The sequence below is a fragment of the Silurus aristotelis genome (assembly GCF_946808225.1).
Source record: "Silurus aristotelis genome assembly, chromosome: 2".
NCBI lineage: Eukaryota > Metazoa > Chordata > Actinopteri > Siluriformes > Siluridae > Silurus > Silurus aristotelis.
This window is the reverse complement of record NC_139575.1, coordinates 9,575,918-9,597,159: the sequence shown is the minus strand read 5'-3', so window position 1 is coordinate 9,597,159 and position 21,242 is coordinate 9,575,918. Positions and strand designations below refer to the sequence as shown.

Sequence of the window (21,242 nt, the reverse complement as noted above, 5' to 3'; positions counted from 1 at the left end):
ATACAAGGAATGTTTGTTGCCATGGTTATTTAGAGAATCTCTCAATAATTCTTTAGACTGAACTTTAGATGGCAAAGAGAAACACACAAATTTATTGAGTCATTGTGCTTTCCAATGAAATAAGCAAAGCGAGTGATATATATATATATATATATATATATATATATATATATATATATATATATATGAGCGAGAAGCACTTGAAGGAGTTGAGAAATAAAGGGGGTTTCATCAATAATGCAATCATGCATGAGGACACTTGGGTCAAGACTGCTTGACCTTTGGTCCTCAGATTCAAGGCTCGAAGGCTAACATCATGGTCAAAGCCACGTTTGCAGAGCGTGTGCAGTGTGTCTCAGGAGAGGGGAGGATGGCAGGGAGGAAAGGGACATCTGCAGCACACCGAGGGCTATCATCTGCTCTGCCAACAATGACCTCACTGCCTCCTGCCCACCAGCCGGGCTCCAGTATGGTTCCCTAGAGACCTACGTCATTATAGCACTCTGATTTCAGCCACTGAGATGGCACATCAATGCGTTACCACAAATACAGAGTGAGAACATTTCTCAGAAAAAAATCCTCCCACCAGACACTCGCTCATGATCTTTGCCGCTTACTATTTTTGAGGCGCCTTAAAAATCAGTCAAATGAATGACTTGTATGCAAGAGTGTAGGTGAATAAGTGAGGACGCTCAGATGGCGTGGGATTGTATGATGCCTATTATCTTTACATCCACAGCCTTTACAGTCCTCAGCAGTACCTTTAAAGCTCCCCGGTGTGAAAGCAATGGTGAAGCCACCATTTTTATTGAAGCCTGGATAGAAATGATAGCTGTTTTTACATGTCTCAGCTCTGGACAATATCAGGGCCCATTTCATGTCATCATGCAGGCTCACCTTGAACTAATGCTCTTTGGGATTGTGAAAGGCCCATAATGTCCCCCCATTAATCTCCATGGGTGGGTGCAGGATAGGGGCGGCAGACAGCACAGATGACCTGTAAAAACCACACAGCCCAAACTGCTCAGCCACATAAAGGTCCTCAGAAATGTCCCGCAGGTCATGCCTCGTATATCACAGTGCATTAAGACTTCAGGGAAAGCAGACAAAGACCCAACAACAACAAACATCCCTGCTCTACCACTGCTGTTTTTTCTTGTTCTGTTTTTTTTTTAATGTTAAACAAAAATAACAACCCCCCCCCCCCAAAAAAAAAAACAACAAAACAAAACAAAAAACAATAGAAAAAAAACAAACAAAAAGTACAAATGTTTCTATTATTTTTTGTTTTGTTTTGGGTTATTTTATGTTAAACAAAACAAAAAAAATAATAATAGAAAAAAAAAAAAATATATATATATATATATATATATATATATGTCATTTTTTTAAGAATAATTTTTTATTAAAAAAATATAAATTACAAACTATAAAATTAATGTGATTACTGATTTTTAGTTGTTCTATGAAGCACATTTTTATGTATTTATTTATTTATTTATTTATTTATTTTTATTTACGTTTACAGAGCAAACAAATCCGCTTTGAATAAAAGTTTGGTAAATGCTGTAATGGCAATTTTTTTTCAAAACAAAAAACATTAAACTTCCTCTTCAATATTGTGTTTATTTAGCTTTAGTTATTTGAATATGATTGTCTCCAAATTTTGATTTTATCCTAAAAAGCTGAAAAACTTTATCCTATTTGAAATTAAATGCAATAATACACAATAATAAAGAGTTAATGAATACAATAATTAAGAGTTTAGTATTTGGGGGAAAAAAGCAGAAGTTATTTGTATCTGAATGAAAAAAAAAAAAATTACCCAATCACTTTATTTGTTTTATTTAAACAAACAAAAAAAACCCTGTAATACTGTTAATAGCTCAGGAGCAACACTGGCTACGGGCTTACATAGAGGATATAACTATAGAAGGGAGTCAAATAAAAGTAAAAACCAGAATAAAGTGTCTTAGCACTTCGATTGTATATGTTTGTAATTATTATAAGAATATTTCTGGGTTTTTCTGTTATTTTGTCTAATTCTAATTACGCCGATTTTCACAGACTCCATGTGCAATTATCTGGAAAAACATAAATTTTAACTTTTTATGAAATAATCAGCAGAAATAACCCCAGGTAATGCACAGTATGTATGCAGCACATACGTATATCACTTCTGAACTGACACATGGCTATAGATTCTATTAGCTCCTATAAGATAAAAAGGTTTCGTGCTTTTTCTTCAGTCTTAAGTCACTCCAGGAAGTACTCATTCTTGTCTATCATTTCCCACCTAAAGCAAAACGAATACAAATATCATCGGAAATGCAAAAGAATAACATATAGAAGGCATCTTAAAGATGTTTGAGGTAAAGCCCCAAGCAACTACACATTGAACAACCTTCTGATTAGTTGCACATCATCTTAATTCACTTAACTTTCTATAAGCGACAAATGAAAGACCTAGTTTATGCCACTTTCTTAATCCTAGTCATTGGATACGCTTAAAAAAACTGACCAGTCCTTTCTTTAATTTACTTTCTTGTCCCTCTGTTGTTCCTCTTTTATCCATATCTCTTTTTTAGCACAGCCCTCCGCCACCCCCCACCCCCTACCCCCCCAACCTCTCCAGTAACAAATGCTGTATATGACAAACATCTTGTGACACTACGACCCTGTCTTACCCTCAGTGTTAACCATGTTCTCTCTCTCTCTCTCTCTCTCTCTCTCTCTCTCTCTCTCTCTCTCTCTCTCTCACACACACACACACACACACACACACACACGCACACGCACGCTCGCACGTTCACCAAAGCCACAAAACACGCACTGGCTTACACACAGCTTAGCACTTCAAAAGCCAGCACTAAAACTGCAAGTAGGGCAAACAAATGAGCTTAATAATTATATGGATTAGAGTTGACACAAGCTGATGACATTCACTGGAAACACAAAAGACCACAGATGGCCTGGACACTCTCCACACAACACACACCCTCTTCTTTTTTCTCTCTCGCTCTTTGTTTTTTATGAGCCACTGAAGAGCCAGCGTTCACACATACACAAGCCAAGTCATGATGAGCACTCTGGGTGGTCATTAATGTATGAAACACACACATTCACAGACACAAGGGAGCAGATAAAAATAGAAACACACACACACACACACACACACACACACACACACACACACACACACACACACACACACACACACACACACACACAAAACACACACACACATTTTGACCTGGCAAACCATTTGAAACAAGCAAGCACAAGAAAACATTCAGGATTTAAATAATCTTTTATCATTTAATCTCAAACACCCAAATGTGTAACACTTTACAGTCTCATTATTCAACAAAGATGCTGGTGTGAACAGGGAAAGAATTCGATTTGCAGCACGCCAGAGATCATGATTATTCATGTTTCACATTTCTCTGTCTTTGGCTCCTCATATACTGTATATATATATATATATATATATATATATATATATATATATATATATATATATATATATATATATATATATATATAGTACAGACCAAAAGTTTGGACACACCTTCTCATTCAAAGAGTTTTCTTTATTTTCATGACTATAAAAATTGTAGAGTCACACTGAAGGCATCAAGGGCTATTTGACCAAGAAGGAGAGTGATGGGGTGCTGCGCCAGATGACCTGGCCTCCACAGTCACCGGACCTGAACCCAATCGAGATGGTTTAGGGGTGAGCTGGACCGCAGAGTGAAGGCAAAAGGGCCAACAAGTGCCAAGCATCTCTCGGGGAACTCCTTCAAGACTGTTGGAAGACCATTTCAGGTGACTACCTCTTGAAGCTCATCAAGAGAATGCCAAGAGTGTGCAAAGCAGTAATCAAAGCAAAAGGTGGCTACTTTAAAGAACCTAGAATATGATATTTTTCAGTTGTTTCACACTTTTTTGTTATGTATATAATTCCATATATAATTCCACATGTGTTAATTCATAGTTTTGATGCCTTCAGTGTGAATCTACAATTTTCATAGTCATGAAAATAAAGAAAACTCTTTGAATGAGAAGGTGTGTCCAAACTTTTGGTCTGTACTGTATATCTCAGTGTGTAAATCTTTTCTTTTATTACTTTGAAGTGATTCCTTGGTCTGCAAGCATTCACTGATTCTAGTGATTCTGTCTCTATTAAAAAGAAAAGATAGAAAGACTAAAATAAAGAGAGAAAGAAAGCAAGAGGACTACAGGAATACAAGAGCGATGAAGACAATTCCAATATCTCATATGTCTTTCTATTTGAAGCAAAAGTGTTTCCAGAGATAATCAATGTACATGGAAATAGTAAAAAAAAAAAAATCTAACTTAGAACTATTTAAAGAGCAGTTTTGTTTCACATTTATGGAAGGAGTTTTTAGAGCCAGAGGTAAAGCTATTAACTGCAAGAGAAGATACATTTCATTAGCGAAAATTACAAATATTTTGGACTTCTAAACAGAAGGTCATGAGTTCAAATCCCACCACCACAAAGCTGCCACTGCTGGGTTTTTGAAGAAGACCCTCAACCCTTAACTACTCAGGTGTATAAATGAAATAATTCTAAGTCGATCTGAATCAGGCCGTCTGCCAAATGCCGTAAGTGTAAATGTTATGCAGCTGTGTGTTTTTGTTTGGATGTTGTGTTATCTCTGACCCTGTCTTCTGATTGGTTGTTTCCTCCAGATGTTCTAATTGTATACACCAGTTTTGAGTTTAGCCTATGATTAGTTTGCATATTTGTACCCCGCGTTTCCTTTTATACTCCACAAATTGTTGTTTTCACAAAGCCTTTTGTTGTTAACCTCAATTGTTTAAATTCTTGCATTCCTTAATTCACACTGTTTTCTGATCACCTGACCTCTGCCTGTTTTACATTTATGATTATGCACTGTGATTTTACAGCCTTTACTATTAACTAAGTGCACATTGTATAGATTTCTTTGGAGGTGGTAGCATTACATTTTCCTTTCACTTGAACTAGGAGGCACAAATTGGTTCAAGCATGACATTGTCCCTGTGCTTTATATGGGTTGGACTAGAATATCTGAAGTGGCCTACTATTGAGCTCTGACCTCAACCTTACTGAATATCTTAGGGATGATTGGAACAATGACTGCACCCCAGGCCTCCTCACTTCACCTACATCATCTGACTTTACGTACACCCTTTTGAATGAATGAGCACAAATCTCCACAAAGATTAATGGAACATCTTCCCAGAAGAGTGGAGGTTATTGTACCAGCAAATGGGGTCTAAATGTAGTATGGGATGTTCAAAAATCTCATACCAATCTTGTGGTCAGGTGTCTAAATAGAAATGAAGCTCTTTATAATGCAGAATTCCTTGTACTGAGTTTCACAAAAGAAATATTTTCATCTGCTGTGTACAGAAGCTACTATGCTTAAATAATATAACACATACACACTTTTTTTGGAGTCCTGAGATGTTGGTGCTTGAACAGAAGGTCTACAATAACTTCTAAAGTGAGATGCAGTGGACACGCATAATACACTTTTATGTGCCCATGCATCAGCCTGCCCATATCAATAAAAGCAACAAACACGTTTCATCGTTATTCCATATTCCATATTTATATATATAATGTAATAACATATAAGAAAATATATTATAATAGTAATAATATATATAATAATGCTTCGTTTAATAATTTTTTTCCGCTGTATTCATGACCAGCGAATAAAAAAAACTGAATTTTGATCAAACTTTAATAGCTTTGTTTTCTGTTTAGTTGTTCACTGTGAAGGCATAAATATTAAGTTCACTCTGACCGAAACTTGTCAACAAGCATCTCAGCAGCTATTGACTGTGAGAACATGTTTTCCACAAACGCTTGATTATACAGTCATTAAGACTTTATTTCCTAGATAGAAATTAGGCCTATAACCAATTTTAAACTGACTTTGACTTCTTCAAAAAATGGCCCAACAAGACTGTACAATTTTGACCAAAACATCTATTCATAGATGTTAATTTCACTATTTTTTTTTCTAACGCAAACAAAGACAGAGAGCTGGCTAAGAACAGGAGGGTTATTGGATACATCAAGTGAACTGCCAAACCACATTCTGGTCAGGGGGTCCCTAAAGGTCACAGCTAACTATAAGCAAAACAATAGACCCATTTCTGTTGTTAAAGTTGACTGGAAGCTGCACAGGGAGTACAAGCAGTCATCCAAGAGCAATTCTGAGCTTTTTCTTTCCAGGCTGTGAACATGATTGAGGCTGGGGAAAAAGCGCATGATGAGAAAGAACCCGCTAAGTGTGAACTCTAAATGGGAAGGACAACAGATGAGGTTCTATCCGTAGAGAATTCTTGGGACAATGAAATCCCACACACTCACTCTTTCACACACACAAACACACACACACACACACACACACACACACACACACACACACACACACACATGTGCACACAATATTTAAGCATGGCTTGCTAGGTAATAAGCTTGCCCTTTCCCTAGAGAGCAAAAATCTCCCCCTTAACCTACTGTGGTGACCAGCACCAACCAGACTGATTTTGGAGCCTGAGATGCTTGAAAGCCTCTGGGATGTGAGCCAGTAATTCATTTACTATCATTTAAAGCAAAAAAATTCTGTAGACAGCAAGAGCAGTTTTACCACAGACATGCTGCATTAAACACCTTTTTTTTTATTGTATGTAATTTACACTATATGGACAACAGTATCAGGACTCCTGACTTTTCCAGCCATATGTGCTTCTTCCCCAAACTGTTAACAAAGTTAAAGACACACAACTGTACAGGACATATTTGGATGCAGTAGCAAATTTCCACAAGCACACTCCAAAATCTAATGGAACATCTTCCCAGAAGAATGGAGATTAATATAACAGAAAAAGGGGACTAAATGTGGAATAGGATTCTTTAAAAACACATACAAATCTTTCTCTCTTAAGATAATGTTTCAGAAAGTAAAACAAGACCCAAATGTAAAAACTAAATTGAAAAGAATAAAAATCTTTACTGAGTTTTACGAGTAATAATTTCCTCATCAAGGTGTAAAAAAAATCATTCAAATAATACTATGACCAGGTTGCGGACTTGGGATACCACCAGCCTAAAACTCTGTTGGGAGGAATTATAGCATACTTTATTATATATCAAATATTATGTTTTTTTTTTTTTATGCATAAAACAGTCTATTTTGTACTGCTATCTTTAAATAATGTTCTTTGTTTTGTCGCTGTAACTATTGCCCAGGCTTGTTTCAGTAACACAGATACATTTTACTTACTGAATCTTAGCATTTGCCTTCAATACTTGCCACAAAACAAACAAATAAAAATATATATTGTTCTGAGATGTCAGTGTGTTTTAATGTAAAGTCAACAATAACTTCTGAAGTGTGACTTGATGGAATGAGGTAAAACACAAATATTTGAGTAAGATTTGGTAGGTGATTTGCAGAGAACAGACTACACATGACTGACAAGCGAGTGTATGTTGAATCATTGTATCTCACTGGACATACGTTAGTGACAGAACTTGTATTCTTTTTAGTCATGAGAGAAGTGGCTAAGATGCTAAAAAAACTACAGTAAACGCAGAACATATTAAATTTCTCATAGTGACAAAATCTTTCAAAGTATATTCTTGGGCAAAAAAATGTGTCATATGTGGCAAAATATAAAAATTGTAATGGTCCTGAAGACAAATTATTGGTCAGGAAATTTTCAAGATTGAAACTGCTGAAACTCTGTGTACTACCAATTGCTGTAGTGAAGTTTGGGAAAAAGCTAAAAACAGGGAAATGCACTTAAATATTCTGAGTGTACGTTAAAATCATAATGAAATAAATGTAAAACACACCAAAGCATATTTGAGTGTACAAAATCATAAAAAAAAGATATGTGTATATCTAATTATTTGATGTCTATAATCTCAAATGACTATAAGACTGTAGAAAGGACATTACATTCCAGTGCTCATGTTAGTTCTCACTCTCCAGTGTTCTGTATTGTTTAAAGACTATAATCACACTCCTGAACCCAAATGAGGATGGGTTCCCCTTTTTGAGTCTGGTTCCTCCCAAGGTTTCTTCCTCATAACATCTAAGGGAGTTTTTCCTTGCCACAGTCGCCATGGCTGCTCTTCAGTGATAAATACACACCATTCACCTTCACTGTTAAATTCTGTAAAGCTGCTTTGTGCTATAGAAATGAACTTGACTTGACTTGATTTTTATTCTTATGTGCCACACCTGATGCAGTTCATCAAGGGCCTGATTACAAACTTATACATGGAACAACGATTAATAAAGCAGTGAGGAAGAGAACTACAGTATTTCTGTCATTCTGGCTTTTATACTGACTAATGATTGGTTGTTAAGACTATAAAAATCTTCATTTTGATCAAGAAATCTTTATTTCATTTTTTTCTTTGCAGGACTTTTTTTTTTTGTTGTTTACTGCATATTTACCTTTTTTTTTTTTTTTTTTTTTTTTTTTTTTTTTTTTACAGATATATAATAAAAGTGTGTGGGTTTTTTTGGATCTCCCACTCTCTCTTTTCCCTTGGTTGGGTTGGGAAGGATTTTTAATTCTTTATGGATGTAGTATATTGTTTTGGATATCCCTACATGCATAATTGCTACAGTGACTAGGCTGCAATTGCCACAAACAGTTTTATATTCAAGTGCTCATCAGTGAACAGCAATGATGGAATTTTAATGCATGGACATTTGGTGCCACAAAGATAAAGATGGTTCCTCTCAAGGTTTCTTCCCCATACCATCTCATGAAGTTTTCAGTTTTCACTGTTGCAAGTGGCTCGTTCAATAGAGATGAATGAATTTAAGAATTGATTTCTGTGAAGCTGTTTTGTAAAAAGTTCCATACAAATAAAATTGGACTAAATAATCCAGCATCAGATCAGTCTGTTTGAAACTGGTGGAAAAAAATATGGCTAATAAATATGGCTATTAATTTGTAGCTATAACAAATTCCAACATACCTTCTACAAAATCTAGAACTTACATCTTTTAATAAAAATGTATATCTATTCCAATAACTAGCTTGCTAAGCCCTGGTGTATTTCCCCTGATTAAACCTGAAAGCTGAAATGACTCATCAGGATAAAAATCCACACTGAAAGCTAGGATTTTTCGTGCAAAATAAGATCGAGGCTGCAGAACGACATCATACGCTAGTGTCTGCCAAATTTACTTTGAATCACCTTATCAGCAGCTCTAAATCCAGTTTATTGTCTTAAGATCAGTCACGTCATACTAATCAGAGCTTTGTTTGGCTCGTGCCATGAGTAGCACAAGGCCATACTTAATGGAGGAGGAACGTGCTTAAAAGTGCAGCTTAAGAAATCTTAATGTGATTGGTGTCTCTTTAAAGGAAGGAATGGCACAATCAGGAGAGATGTCAGAAGCAGAGCTGGGCCATATGACAATCTAATATATGTGTCCTTTTGTTATTTAATAACCTCTTTGTTACTCACTGTGTAGAAAAACTGACTGGATATTAGTGAATGAATCCTTATCAAATGTTTCATGTTTCTTGATGAAATAAGTACATTTGAGAGCAAACATAAAGAAAACGTTGTCCTTAACTGATTTTCTTTTTTACTTTGGTCACGGAATAATGTGCTTTAAGATACAGTTCTGAACAATGGCATAAAGCTATGACTTGATCAGTGTTAGTACAGTGGTTAAGACATTGTTCAAATCCCAGAACAAGCCTTTAACCACTCTTCCGTATAAATGAGGCCCATGAATGTATGCCAAATGGCATAAATGTGTTAAAATGTGCTAAAATGGAACATATTATGTGTTTACAAATGTAGTCTTCTCTTGAAGAAGCCATGTGTCACAATTACAAAAAAAAATGCAACAATAGGGTCTATCCATAACAAGGATCGAACAGAAAAAAAATTTTCAAACCTGAAAATTTGTTTCAAAGCTTAAAAACAAATAAATAAATGTTTAACCGTGATATTTTTGGTCTACTGAAAACACACCTGAATTTAATGCATAATGTCAGGAAAAATGGGGGACTGGAAGATGAACTTTTAAACTGATTAGTGTTTCTGTAGATTCTTGAGTGTTCTCTAATTCCTGGATTCCTCTGGGTTTCGTAGTTTTCTCCACCTTACAAAAAACATAGGCACAAAGGCATTCTGGCTACACTTAATAACCTCTACTTGTAAAGAAGTATAAAAAAGTGTGTATGTATGGTGCCCCTCCGATGGATTGGCATGCATTTCCATCCATGTTTTGGATCCTACACAACCCTGATCAGGATAAAGATGTCACAACAATTTATGATTGGGTTGATCGTGGATTTATTCTTTGTGAAATACAACATTTAGTGGACATTTACTGTTTGCATGGCTTATCAATTCATTACGTTTTATTTATTTATTTATTTTACCCTGTTAATAAGCATGAGTATATGACATTGCCCCTTCATTACTTAAATCATTAAAAAAGTATTGTATATATTGTAAAAAAAAAAAAAAAAGTGTGTAAAAATATAGCCCTTCCTGTCAAAAGTTAGATGAGTGTGATTCAAAGTAAAAAGCTTGCATCAGTACGCAGAGCCTGCAGGAGGCTTGACGTTAATATCATCTGAAAAGGGTCTTTTTTGGAGCAGAGGGAAAAAGTACTTAAAATAACAAATGTCATGGCATGTTTCATCAGGCATCAAGACAGTTTTCTGTCAGTAGAGTGGATTCAGAACCTGGAAAGCTGAGACACATCAGGATGGATGTTGATTTTGGATTGGTCTTGCCCTTGAGCAGAGAGTGGCTGAGATTGGATTAGCACTTTTAATTACATAATATCCCCCGGTGGTCCATTTAGGATCATGTTTTATTGTTACATTCTCATCTGCTCCTCAAGGATTTCCTACCATCATTTATGGTCCCTGTTGGCTAAATATTGGTATCTTTGCATACTGAAGCACTTAAATTGTGGTTCAAAGAGGGACAGCGCATGATGATGTGTACAGTCCATAAATGACAGTCACCTCCAGGATCGATTTACAGACAGTACTAGTGCCTGAACAAACAGCAATGGTTATAGGCTCAGTCAGCCATCCTATATTAGGAAAAGACACGTATTTCAAAACATAACTCATTTGCTACCTTCACTTTTTTTTTTGACTAGCATTGACTCAAATGCCATTTTTTAAACTTCTCTTCACTCCATAATATCTCAGTCTCATGAAGATGACTTTATCCAGAAAATGGATTGGTTACATTCCAAAATGGATAACAAAGGGATACAGTTCCACGTTGTTTTTGGCTGTGATTCTCGACGCCAGATGAAAAATCCACGGTATGGTAATCCATTCATCAATAACTTGTTTCAAATTTGATCAGCATCTGGAAATGGGATGCTTTGATTATTTTCATTGACGGTCCTGAAGGGTGAAATCCAAAATTTTTGCTTTATTTAGAAGCGCTGAGGCAAATACAATTGAAAGTGCTGGTCAGATTTCCAATATGAAATAAATACTGTTGTCTGGCCTTTTTTCCTGTCAAGTGGACAAAATGATGGAGAAATCATTATGTGATGTTAATTTGCCGACTTTTTTTAATCGTCGCTGTCTATAGATAAGTAGAAAATGTGAACATTTTTAAGATTGCAGCCAACTAGAATAGAATATTCAGACAAAATATATACTGTAAATTTGATAAGTGCGTTTGAACTAAATACACTTCCCAATGATATGATGCACTCACTGACGCTCAACTAGATGGCTTGATTCATACATTCCATTGAACATAAGACTACATTTTCTTGATGCCATACGGGAAATTACACAAAATCTAACCTAAAAATTTACTATTTTTTCAGATGCCAAAATCATATTTACTGACACCAATTCCCAAGAACAAGTCAATACTGAAAACACCTTAAGACTAGACTGAGAGTCTTATAGCGTGACTACAGTAAAGTACACATACAGGTATCTGTCCTTTAATCCAACGCAAAGTACACAAACAATACATGAAGCTGCAATGCCAGAATATTAATATTTTTAGGTATGACACAAGAACAGAACAACTTGTCTCTTGAGAACAGCATCAGAATATGCTATATTTGAAACTCTATAATCTATTAAAATCTACTAAAATTTTAAATCTAATAGAATCAATTATTGCTAGACTAGTGAATTACATTTAAGGCCAACCCAATTATGGTACTGAAGCTAATGTATAATGTGTATAATGAGTTAATTAGAGATAATATATATTGAATATAAGTTATATTATACTCTGATTTGTACAAAGAGTTAGCAATAATTTTGCTGGACAACCCATCATTGCACACAAACACATGTCTAGATAAGAAGTGATCTGTAAAGTTAGAATATCTATCATATTATGTATTTGTTATCAACAATTTACCACACATGATACATATTATTTTTAAAACATGGCGTTTCTGAAGGCACACTCAAGAAAACATCTTGAATTTTGATGATCCACATGACGTGTTGTTGAGTCTGCCATTCTAGTATTAGGGTATTAATAAAAAAATTAAAAATCACCAATCTGATTTTGCACATTATGATTTTCTGTGGTATGATCTCGGTGTGGAGAAAGGAAGGAGGAAGGATTGGAAGGCAAAACATGGCTGCAGAACAAAGGCTATAGTCAGGGCAGTTACAAGATTATTACATGGTAGACTGAAGCATGTGATTGCAAGCAGCTGAGTGGACAGCAGTGGTCATTTTCACCGGGTCAGCGAGGACATGGGGTCAGCTAGTGGGGAATTCCAGGAGGTCACGCCCTGGCCCCGTTTGAGATGCACGTGTGTGTTAGAAAGAGAGAGAAAGAGAGAGCGAGAGAGAGAGAGCGAGAGAGAAAGAGAGAGAAGAGAGAAGGAGAGTCATGTTTAATGGTTATGTGCAAGTAGGTTAAATTCAGGGCTTTGGGACAATGAGGGCTGTTTGTGGTAAGATGACAGGGCATAAAATACTGCATACTGGAGAGAGAGAGAGAGAGAGAGAGAGAGAGAGCGAGAGAGAGAGAGAGAGAGAGCGAGAGAGAGAGAGAGAGAGAGAGAGAGAGAGAGAGAGAGAGAGAGAGAGAGAGAGAGAGAGGAGAGAGAGACTATCCTGTTGTGGCCTTTACCTGACCCCAAATTCAGAAGTCGATTTTCACCACATCAAACCTATTGGCCTCACATACTTTCCCCTCTCACTCTCTCTCTCTCTCTCTCTCTCTCTCTCTCTCTCTCTCTCTCGCTCGCTCTCTCTCTCTCTCTCTCTCTCTCTCTCTCTCTCTCTCTCACACACAGACACAGACACACACAGACACACACACACACTAGAATAGGGTCAAGTTGCTTACAGTAATTAATGACTCATGTAAAAGGAGTCAAGCCGGGTAAGGGATAATACATGGTGGAGAAAATAATCAACAATGGTAGTATTGGCATGATGTAGGCCAAAATAAAGTTATTGAACTTATTGTGACTTTACAAAGTGTTTATTCCTCTAATAACATTACAGATAATTTTTTTATTATAATTTCTTTTTTGCTTGCTTTGTGAAACATTCACAAAACAAGTGACTTCCTGTTATCATTTACATTTGATCAACAAGTCATTTATTAACCAGCCTCTCTCTTGAATTGCGTCATTCTTCTTAACATTTTCCAAATCTAGCTCATAACTGTTTACCTTGCTTTTCAAATTACTTTTTTTTATGACCTGCTTCAAAAACTCAACATTCAAAATGGCTGATTAACTATAAATTACATATACATGCACATCTCTATGGGAATAAAAGTTAATTAAAACTGGATTTGTTTCAAGCTTTCCACTTTGGGAAGAAAAAACATATGATGAGATTTACATTCAAATTGTCAAAGTGAGGATTACAACCTAGATAATGGCTAAAGTCAGTGATTTAGCTAGCTAATAATGTAGTCTCGCAAAATAAATGATGCAAAGGCAAAAAAAAATTTGGAAATGAGACAAAACTCAAAATATTAACATTTTCCTCAGATGTGGTGGTGAATGACTTAAATTCCCACCATTTAAAAAAAAGTACAATGTAAATACATTTAGCATCAACCACTAACCAAAATGTTATGTAAAATGGCACAACTCAAGTAAACAGAATAATTTACATACACTGAGGTAAAAAATTTTGAAATATTCCTGAACATCAATTAAACAACAATGATAATAATTCAACTCAACTCTGTTATGAGTTCAAATGATATAAACTTTGCTAAGCGTGTGATTCCAACACTTCACGCTAGCTTACTTTAAACATCTGTTCACAATCTTATAGATCAAAGGTGCTATGTCACACATCTTCTCATGTAATATGTCTATACACAATATTAATGATCTTTCTTACTCTCTCTCTCTCTCTCTTTCTCACACACACACACACACACACACACACACACACACACACACACACACACACACACACACACACACACACACACACACACACACACACTCTTAATGAATCTATCATCCATTGACATGCACATTCATCTGAGAGGAGGCGAGTCTAAAAACAACCCCCAAAGATTGCTCTTTAAACACAATATTTCACCAACAAACCGTACCAAGCTGTAACCCATTAGAGGCCAAGTCTGGGGTTAGTGGCGTCGAAGCAGCCAGGCATTTGAGGGCACAGAGTTGCGTGCTTTCACGACAGCAAAATAAGAAAATTATTTGGGAAATAAATGAGGAGCTGTAACGTGAATGGATGGGTTGTTTTATTTCCTCGTGTATTTGAGTATGTGTGTACACTGGAAGGCGGGGGAATACGTTGTGTGCCTAATAGCTGACAGATTGACTGCCTGCGCCAGGCTGCGTGTGAGTCATGAACGGCAAATGCCAGAGTTCGACACACGCACAAAGAAAACACGGCATTTCCCAGGTGCGGTGGATCCTCATTGAGCTGGGTTGTGTTAGCCCAGTGGTGTCCCGGCAGTCTGGGCAATTTTATTTGACCTTTGCATGACCACACACTTGTCCAAGGAACGCCTGCTGTTCACACATGACCCTGACCTCATGTTTGGTGCACGTAAACAACACGACGGACCTTAATCAAAGCCATCAGTACTGGGCAAATGGGGGATTCATCCACACCCAGATGCCAAACACCTGGATTTGTATATACACCATCACCTCGAAAATAAATACCCCTCAACACCAGCACTGCACCCTATAAATCTGGCAAAACATTCTCTGCAATGTACGTGCTCCATCAGTAGCATTGCCGTCTGCACTTTTATACTTGAACATACTCGTAGAATCATATGTAAAATCATATGTTAAAGAAACCCATATTTTTACACAAAACATTCATGCTGACCAGGACCTTAATAAACATATGTTTAAGTCATAAAGAGAGAGTAAAAAATGAAAGAAAGGAAGAGAGTGTGTGTATAATATAAACAGTGACGCTTGTTTGACTCCTAATACACATTCGTCAGCTTTTTTGTACATTTTTTGTTTAATATATTCATGATATAGTGACTGTTACTCAGAGAGCACTGCTTGGCTGCACACTCTAACTAATACCTCTCCTCTATGTCATATATCCCTTTAAACACTCAAAATCCATATTTATGCTAAACGAATGCCACTGCGCTGCCAAATTCACAATTCCGATTGGTCAAAAGATGCTGATTCATTTTTTACAACAGCAGCTCTACGACTGGTGTCAGCTGCGAGGTTCACATCGGTGTGCTCTGTCATATTATTTCTACAGTAACAGTTGGCTCACAGGGACTTTTGACTTGTATGATGGAAAATCACATAAACACAATACATTTTCAGTAAAAAATAGGTTATCATTTTTGGAAAGAGTGACCAAAATATATTTTTTAAATGAGTCACTGCGTGGAGCATTCAAAATAATGAACAATTCTAATCTCAAACATAAAAATGCAAAATGAGGCAAAAATGGGGATTAGGATTCCTGGGAAAAAAAAAAAAAAAAGCGTCAAATTTGTTCATGTGAGATTTGTATTTTGGAATTTTGTTGTAAAACTGTAACCTGTAAATCTTCCCTTTGGTATGTTCAAAACAAAGAAAAGAACAGCATTTATGTATCTTTAAATAAAGAAAGTAAGAAGCTTCTCATATACATTACAGCAGAGTGAAATTTTCTCTCAGATATACCAGCTTGTTAGGAAGCCGGGGTCCGAGCACAGAGTCAGCCAGGATACAGGCAGGATGTGAATTTTACATTTACATTTCACATTTACAGCATACAGAGCGACTTACAATTAACTCATTCATACAACTATATGTTGTATCCTTGCCGTTCTTAAGTTATAAACTATGTAATCATACTCATGTAGCCAAACTGCTGTGGTGTAACAGGAATAAAAGAATTTGCCTAAAACATGTTATAGGGAAAAAATGCTAAACAGGGTGGTAACAGTAATTCCACTTCATCTCAGATTGTGTTCCTCCAACAGCACATTCTGCTGTGGTTTCTTTCTTTTCATTCTCTCTATTAAAAACATACTCCAAGTTGAAATCTGTATCCAAAGTAAAAGAAAAAAACATCAAGCATATTCATTTTGCACTAATAACTCCAGAGATTCAACAGCCTTAACTGTTTTCACTCAAGATTAGAGCCTTTCGAATGAGGAGCCTGGCCACTCTCTTCTCTCTCTCTCTCTCTCTCTCTCTCTCTCTCTCTCTCTCTCTCTCTCTCTCTCTCTCTCTCTCTCTCTTTCTCTCTCTCTCTCTCTCTCTCTCTCTCTCTCTATGAGTGAGAAATGCATAAGTTAAATAAACCTCAGCTGAAGAACTGTATCAGGCACCAAGTCAAACTGCTTTCATTAAGTCACAAAACAGATCAGAGAGAGAGAAAGAGAAAGAGAGAGAGAGAGAGAGAGAGAGAGAGAGAGAGTGAGAGAGAGAGAGAGAAAGAGAGAGAGAGAGAGAGAGAGAGAGAGAGAGAGAGAGAGAGAGAGAGAGAGAGAGAGAGAAAGAGAGAGAGAAAGAGAGAGACTGGGCTTGCCAAAAAAAATCCCTGACAGGAAATCAAGATTCATTGCTGCACACTGCTGCCAGGCCTCAGCAGAGCCCGAGTCAGTCATTGGACAGGAGGATCATCTCCTTCTCGTTTGCTCCTTGCTCTCTTCTGTTGCCATCTATTCACAAACATTCGTTGACCCCTCAGCAGCCTTCATCAGTCACCAAGACACACACTCAGGCTTTACAAACTTTATTTCGGAACAACTTAATCACTTGAAACAGAGAAACAGACACCATCTACACTGCCGCTAACAATCACAATCACCGGAGAGAAATTATCATCACATAAGTGACCTCAGTTAGGAAAAAATGTGCTGTGGTGCACATCTGCATTCAGAAATAAAGTAGAGCAGGAAACTGATAACCAAGAAACAAAACCTCCTCAATGATATGCATACATTTAACAGAAAAAAATGGAGATCTTGCCTACCTGGTGCAGCTTGCATCTCAGTCAGGCCTCCTACAGCAATGAGGGCTTCCAGAATCTTCATGTGATGATCAGGGTTCACATCAGCACTGGATGAACAAAAGACCTTATCAATGAAAGAGCTCATATTGAGTTTTATAAGACTCTCGATGCACACACTCCTGAATTTCCAATAGATTTCCTGATGATATTTTAATCGCAAGCATTTTTTTTTTATATATAATGTTTTTTGAATGAAACTTTGTTTGGAAACACTGATATCTCAAATAATAGCTACTGTATTTTATACAGGTAGCATTCGCTGTAAAAAAAAAAAAAAAACCTCACTGCACCAATTTCAGTCACCCTGAGGAGCTCGGATAAATATTAGCATAAGATCTTTGCATATTTAAGTTATATACAAAAACATTTTGTTTTTCCTACAGTGTACAATATTTCAGTACATTTAAATTTTGCCAGTTATTTAAGTCAATGTATTGAAGGTGCTAAGAGAAATATTTGCCTTTCTAAACAAAATGTAAAATGGTAGAAAATTCCAGTCTTAAATAAAACAGATTTTATTTAAATTAGGCCAATTTACAAAGGGGAAAATTTGAATTTTTTCCTTTGTATTTGTATTGTACAGTGGTACCTCGACATACGAGTGCCCTAACATACGAGTTTTTTTGAGATACGAGATTGGTCGATTTTTTGCTTTTTTTCGAGCTTGAGACGCCGCTGCTAGATGGCGAATCGAAGCCAGAAAGCGAAGATTGTGACGAAAATTAAGATAAGCAAAGAATGAAAAGTAAACATTTTAAAGTTTAGGGATACGTAGTGTGCAGGAGTGATAGTAAAAAACGAGTTTTCCCTCCGCCTCCGCTTATCGCCTCTACCAACCCCCAACCCCCAATAGCATTTCAATTAATTTCAATGGGAAAATACGAGCAATTTGACATACGAGCAAGGTTATGGAACGAATTAAACTTGTATGTCGAGGTAACACTGTATTTCATTTTAAAACTGTAATGTAACAGTATATGCTTTTAAAAGTAAATCTTATCCTTTGCATAAAAACAAGTAAAATGTGCATACAGATAGTCCCCAAGTTACGATGTTAAGATATACGATTTTCCGATCTTGCGATGACTATGGCGATGCGACAAAATTATAAAAATATTTTGTGCGGCAGGCAAACATAGCAGTATGCGCCACTCTCCGCAAAGAAACCGGCGAATGTCTATGTTCCCGCTGCCATATAATTATATACTGTATAGTTTATAGAGTACGGTAGTGTAAATTATTCTGTTCTGCTAAATTATGTACTGCAATTTGTTAAATTATTAATAAATTACAGTATACTGCCCTATACTGATCACCATTCTTTACAAAAACCAAACAAGTTACAATGTGGGCTTCATAACACCTTTTTATCATAAGTCAGAGACGACCTGTTTTTAATGTACATTATATAAATCAATTGTATAGTCAAATTATGTTGTGAGCTTCCAAGTACCAAATTACTGTCATGTACATTATATTATGGCATTTGGCAGACGCACTCATCCAGAGTGTCTTACAAAAGTGCTTTGAAATGTCTGTATCAGTAAATATATTCTGATACTGGTTCATTTAGGTCCCACACTATAATAAATCAAGACTAAGACTAAGAATAAATCAATCTATTACTTTTGGGAGATGGAGATATGAGACATGGACATGTCAGAGACCTCCTAAACTGACATGAAGGATCTGTTAAATCAGCATTTAATCTTTGCATAATCCTGATAATTGACATGCACAAAACACTCAGGTACACAACAGAGTTTTAGTTGCATGCCTCTGAGCAAGTCGAGAGCCTGCTGAGCATCCACATGATCATCACCCTCACAGCCGCAAATACTACTTTCAACTCCACTTGAAACGTTTTCAAGGCTGATGTTAGAAACGACAATTCTGCACATAGATGTTTCATCAAGATTGCTCTCACGAACACACACACACACACACACACACACACACACTCACACACACACACACACACACACACACACACACACACACACACACACACACACACACACACACACACACACACACACACACACAGGTTAAGCTCATCACACTCAATCATGTCACGAAATGCACTCAGTCACGTCCTGAGATTCGGAGGCCGATCTGCCTGGAAGACCAGTGACTCATTTTATGGTTAGAACATCATGCAGGGAAGTGCTAAAATTCGGAGAAAGAAAATATACCAATGTTGGGAAGCAATTCTGCGAGTAATCGGTTTGGCAAATTCACCCTAAAGCTTAACTGCTATTCAGTAAATCTAAAAGCTGCAGTTATAGACCTTGTTACAAACTCTTGTGGTTGCTCTAGCATTTCATTGCCATGTTGGTAAAATCTTTGTATGAAATCCTTTTTCGAAAAAAAAATAAATAAATATTCGATTTCAGCAATGTTTACAAAGTGTACATTTAGAGCATTTGTCTGATGCTCTTATCAGTTTAACACAAGTGCTTTGCAGTTTTCGAACTATTCCTCCTGCCTGTCTTACTGATGACACCTTATACTCTGCATTTCATATATTGCTTATCTTAGTAAGTAGTACAGCTCACCCCGTTCATTCTGCTCTGCTTAAGCTAACCTAGACTCTTGAACTCCAAAAGGTTCTCTCAATGTCTGATAATACTAATATACTGATAATAGTTTCTAAAGAATAGTCATTCTTAGTACTAATAATATTATTAATACTACTCTTACTACACCAACAATCACTACTTCTACGACTACTATTTCTCTTATAGATACTACTACTAGCCTTATTACTACTCTTACTACAACAACTACCACAACTCTTAATACTACTACTAGTACTACTACTACTACTGGTCTTACTACTACTTTTTCTATTCTTACTCCTTCTTCTACTACTCCTCTTACTAATTATACCACTACTACCATTACTAATTCTACAGTACTACTCTTGCACACACTAATGCTACTCTTATTACTACTTCTACTACAACTACTTCTATTTCTACTTTAGCTAACACTACTACTAGCATTATTCAGAATCAGAATCACCTTTACTGCCAAGTATTATGTGTTACATGCTAAAGGAATTTGGCATGGCGTGCTGGTGCTATAAAAACTAGAAAAAAACGACTACTACCACTACTACTCTTACAGCTACCTTTACTACTACTACTACTACTACTACTACTACTAGTCTTACAGCTACCTTTACTACTACTACTACTACTACTACTACTCTTACAGCTACCTTTACTACTACTACTACTACTACTACTACTACTCCTCTTACAGCTAACTTTACTACTACTACTACTACTACTACTACTACTACTACTACTCTTACAGCTACCTTTACTACTACTACTACTACTACTACTACTACTACTACTACTACTACTACTCCTCTTACAGCTAACTTTACTACTACTACTACTACTACTACTACTACTACTACTACTCTTACAGCTACCTTTACTACTACTACTACTACTACTACTACTACTACTCCTCTTACAGCTAACTTTACTACTACTACTACTACTACTACTACTACTACTACTACTACTACTATTCTTACAGCTACCTTTACTACTACTACTATTACTACTCTTACAGCTAACTTTACTACTACTACTATTCTTACAGCTACCTTTACTACTACTACTACTATTCTTACAGCTACCTTTACTACTACTACTACTACTACTACTCTTACAGCTACCTTTACTACT

General features: G+C 36.4%; 1 protein-coding gene across 3 annotated transcripts in view; it reads right to left on the bottom strand.

The window, feature by feature from the left end:
- Positions 1-21,242, bottom strand: part of pik3r3b (phosphoinositide-3-kinase, regulatory subunit 3b (gamma)) — a 214,834-nt gene that overhangs the window by 88,740 nt on the left and 104,852 nt on the right. For all 3 annotated transcript variants that reach the window (XM_083566979.1, XM_083566978.1, XM_083566980.1), the window contains exon 7: positions 17,494-17,579. In XM_083566979.1, coding sequence (XP_083423105.1) covers positions 17,494-17,579 — 86 coding nt within the window. The remainder of the gene's footprint in view (positions 1-17,493; positions 17,580-21,242) is intronic.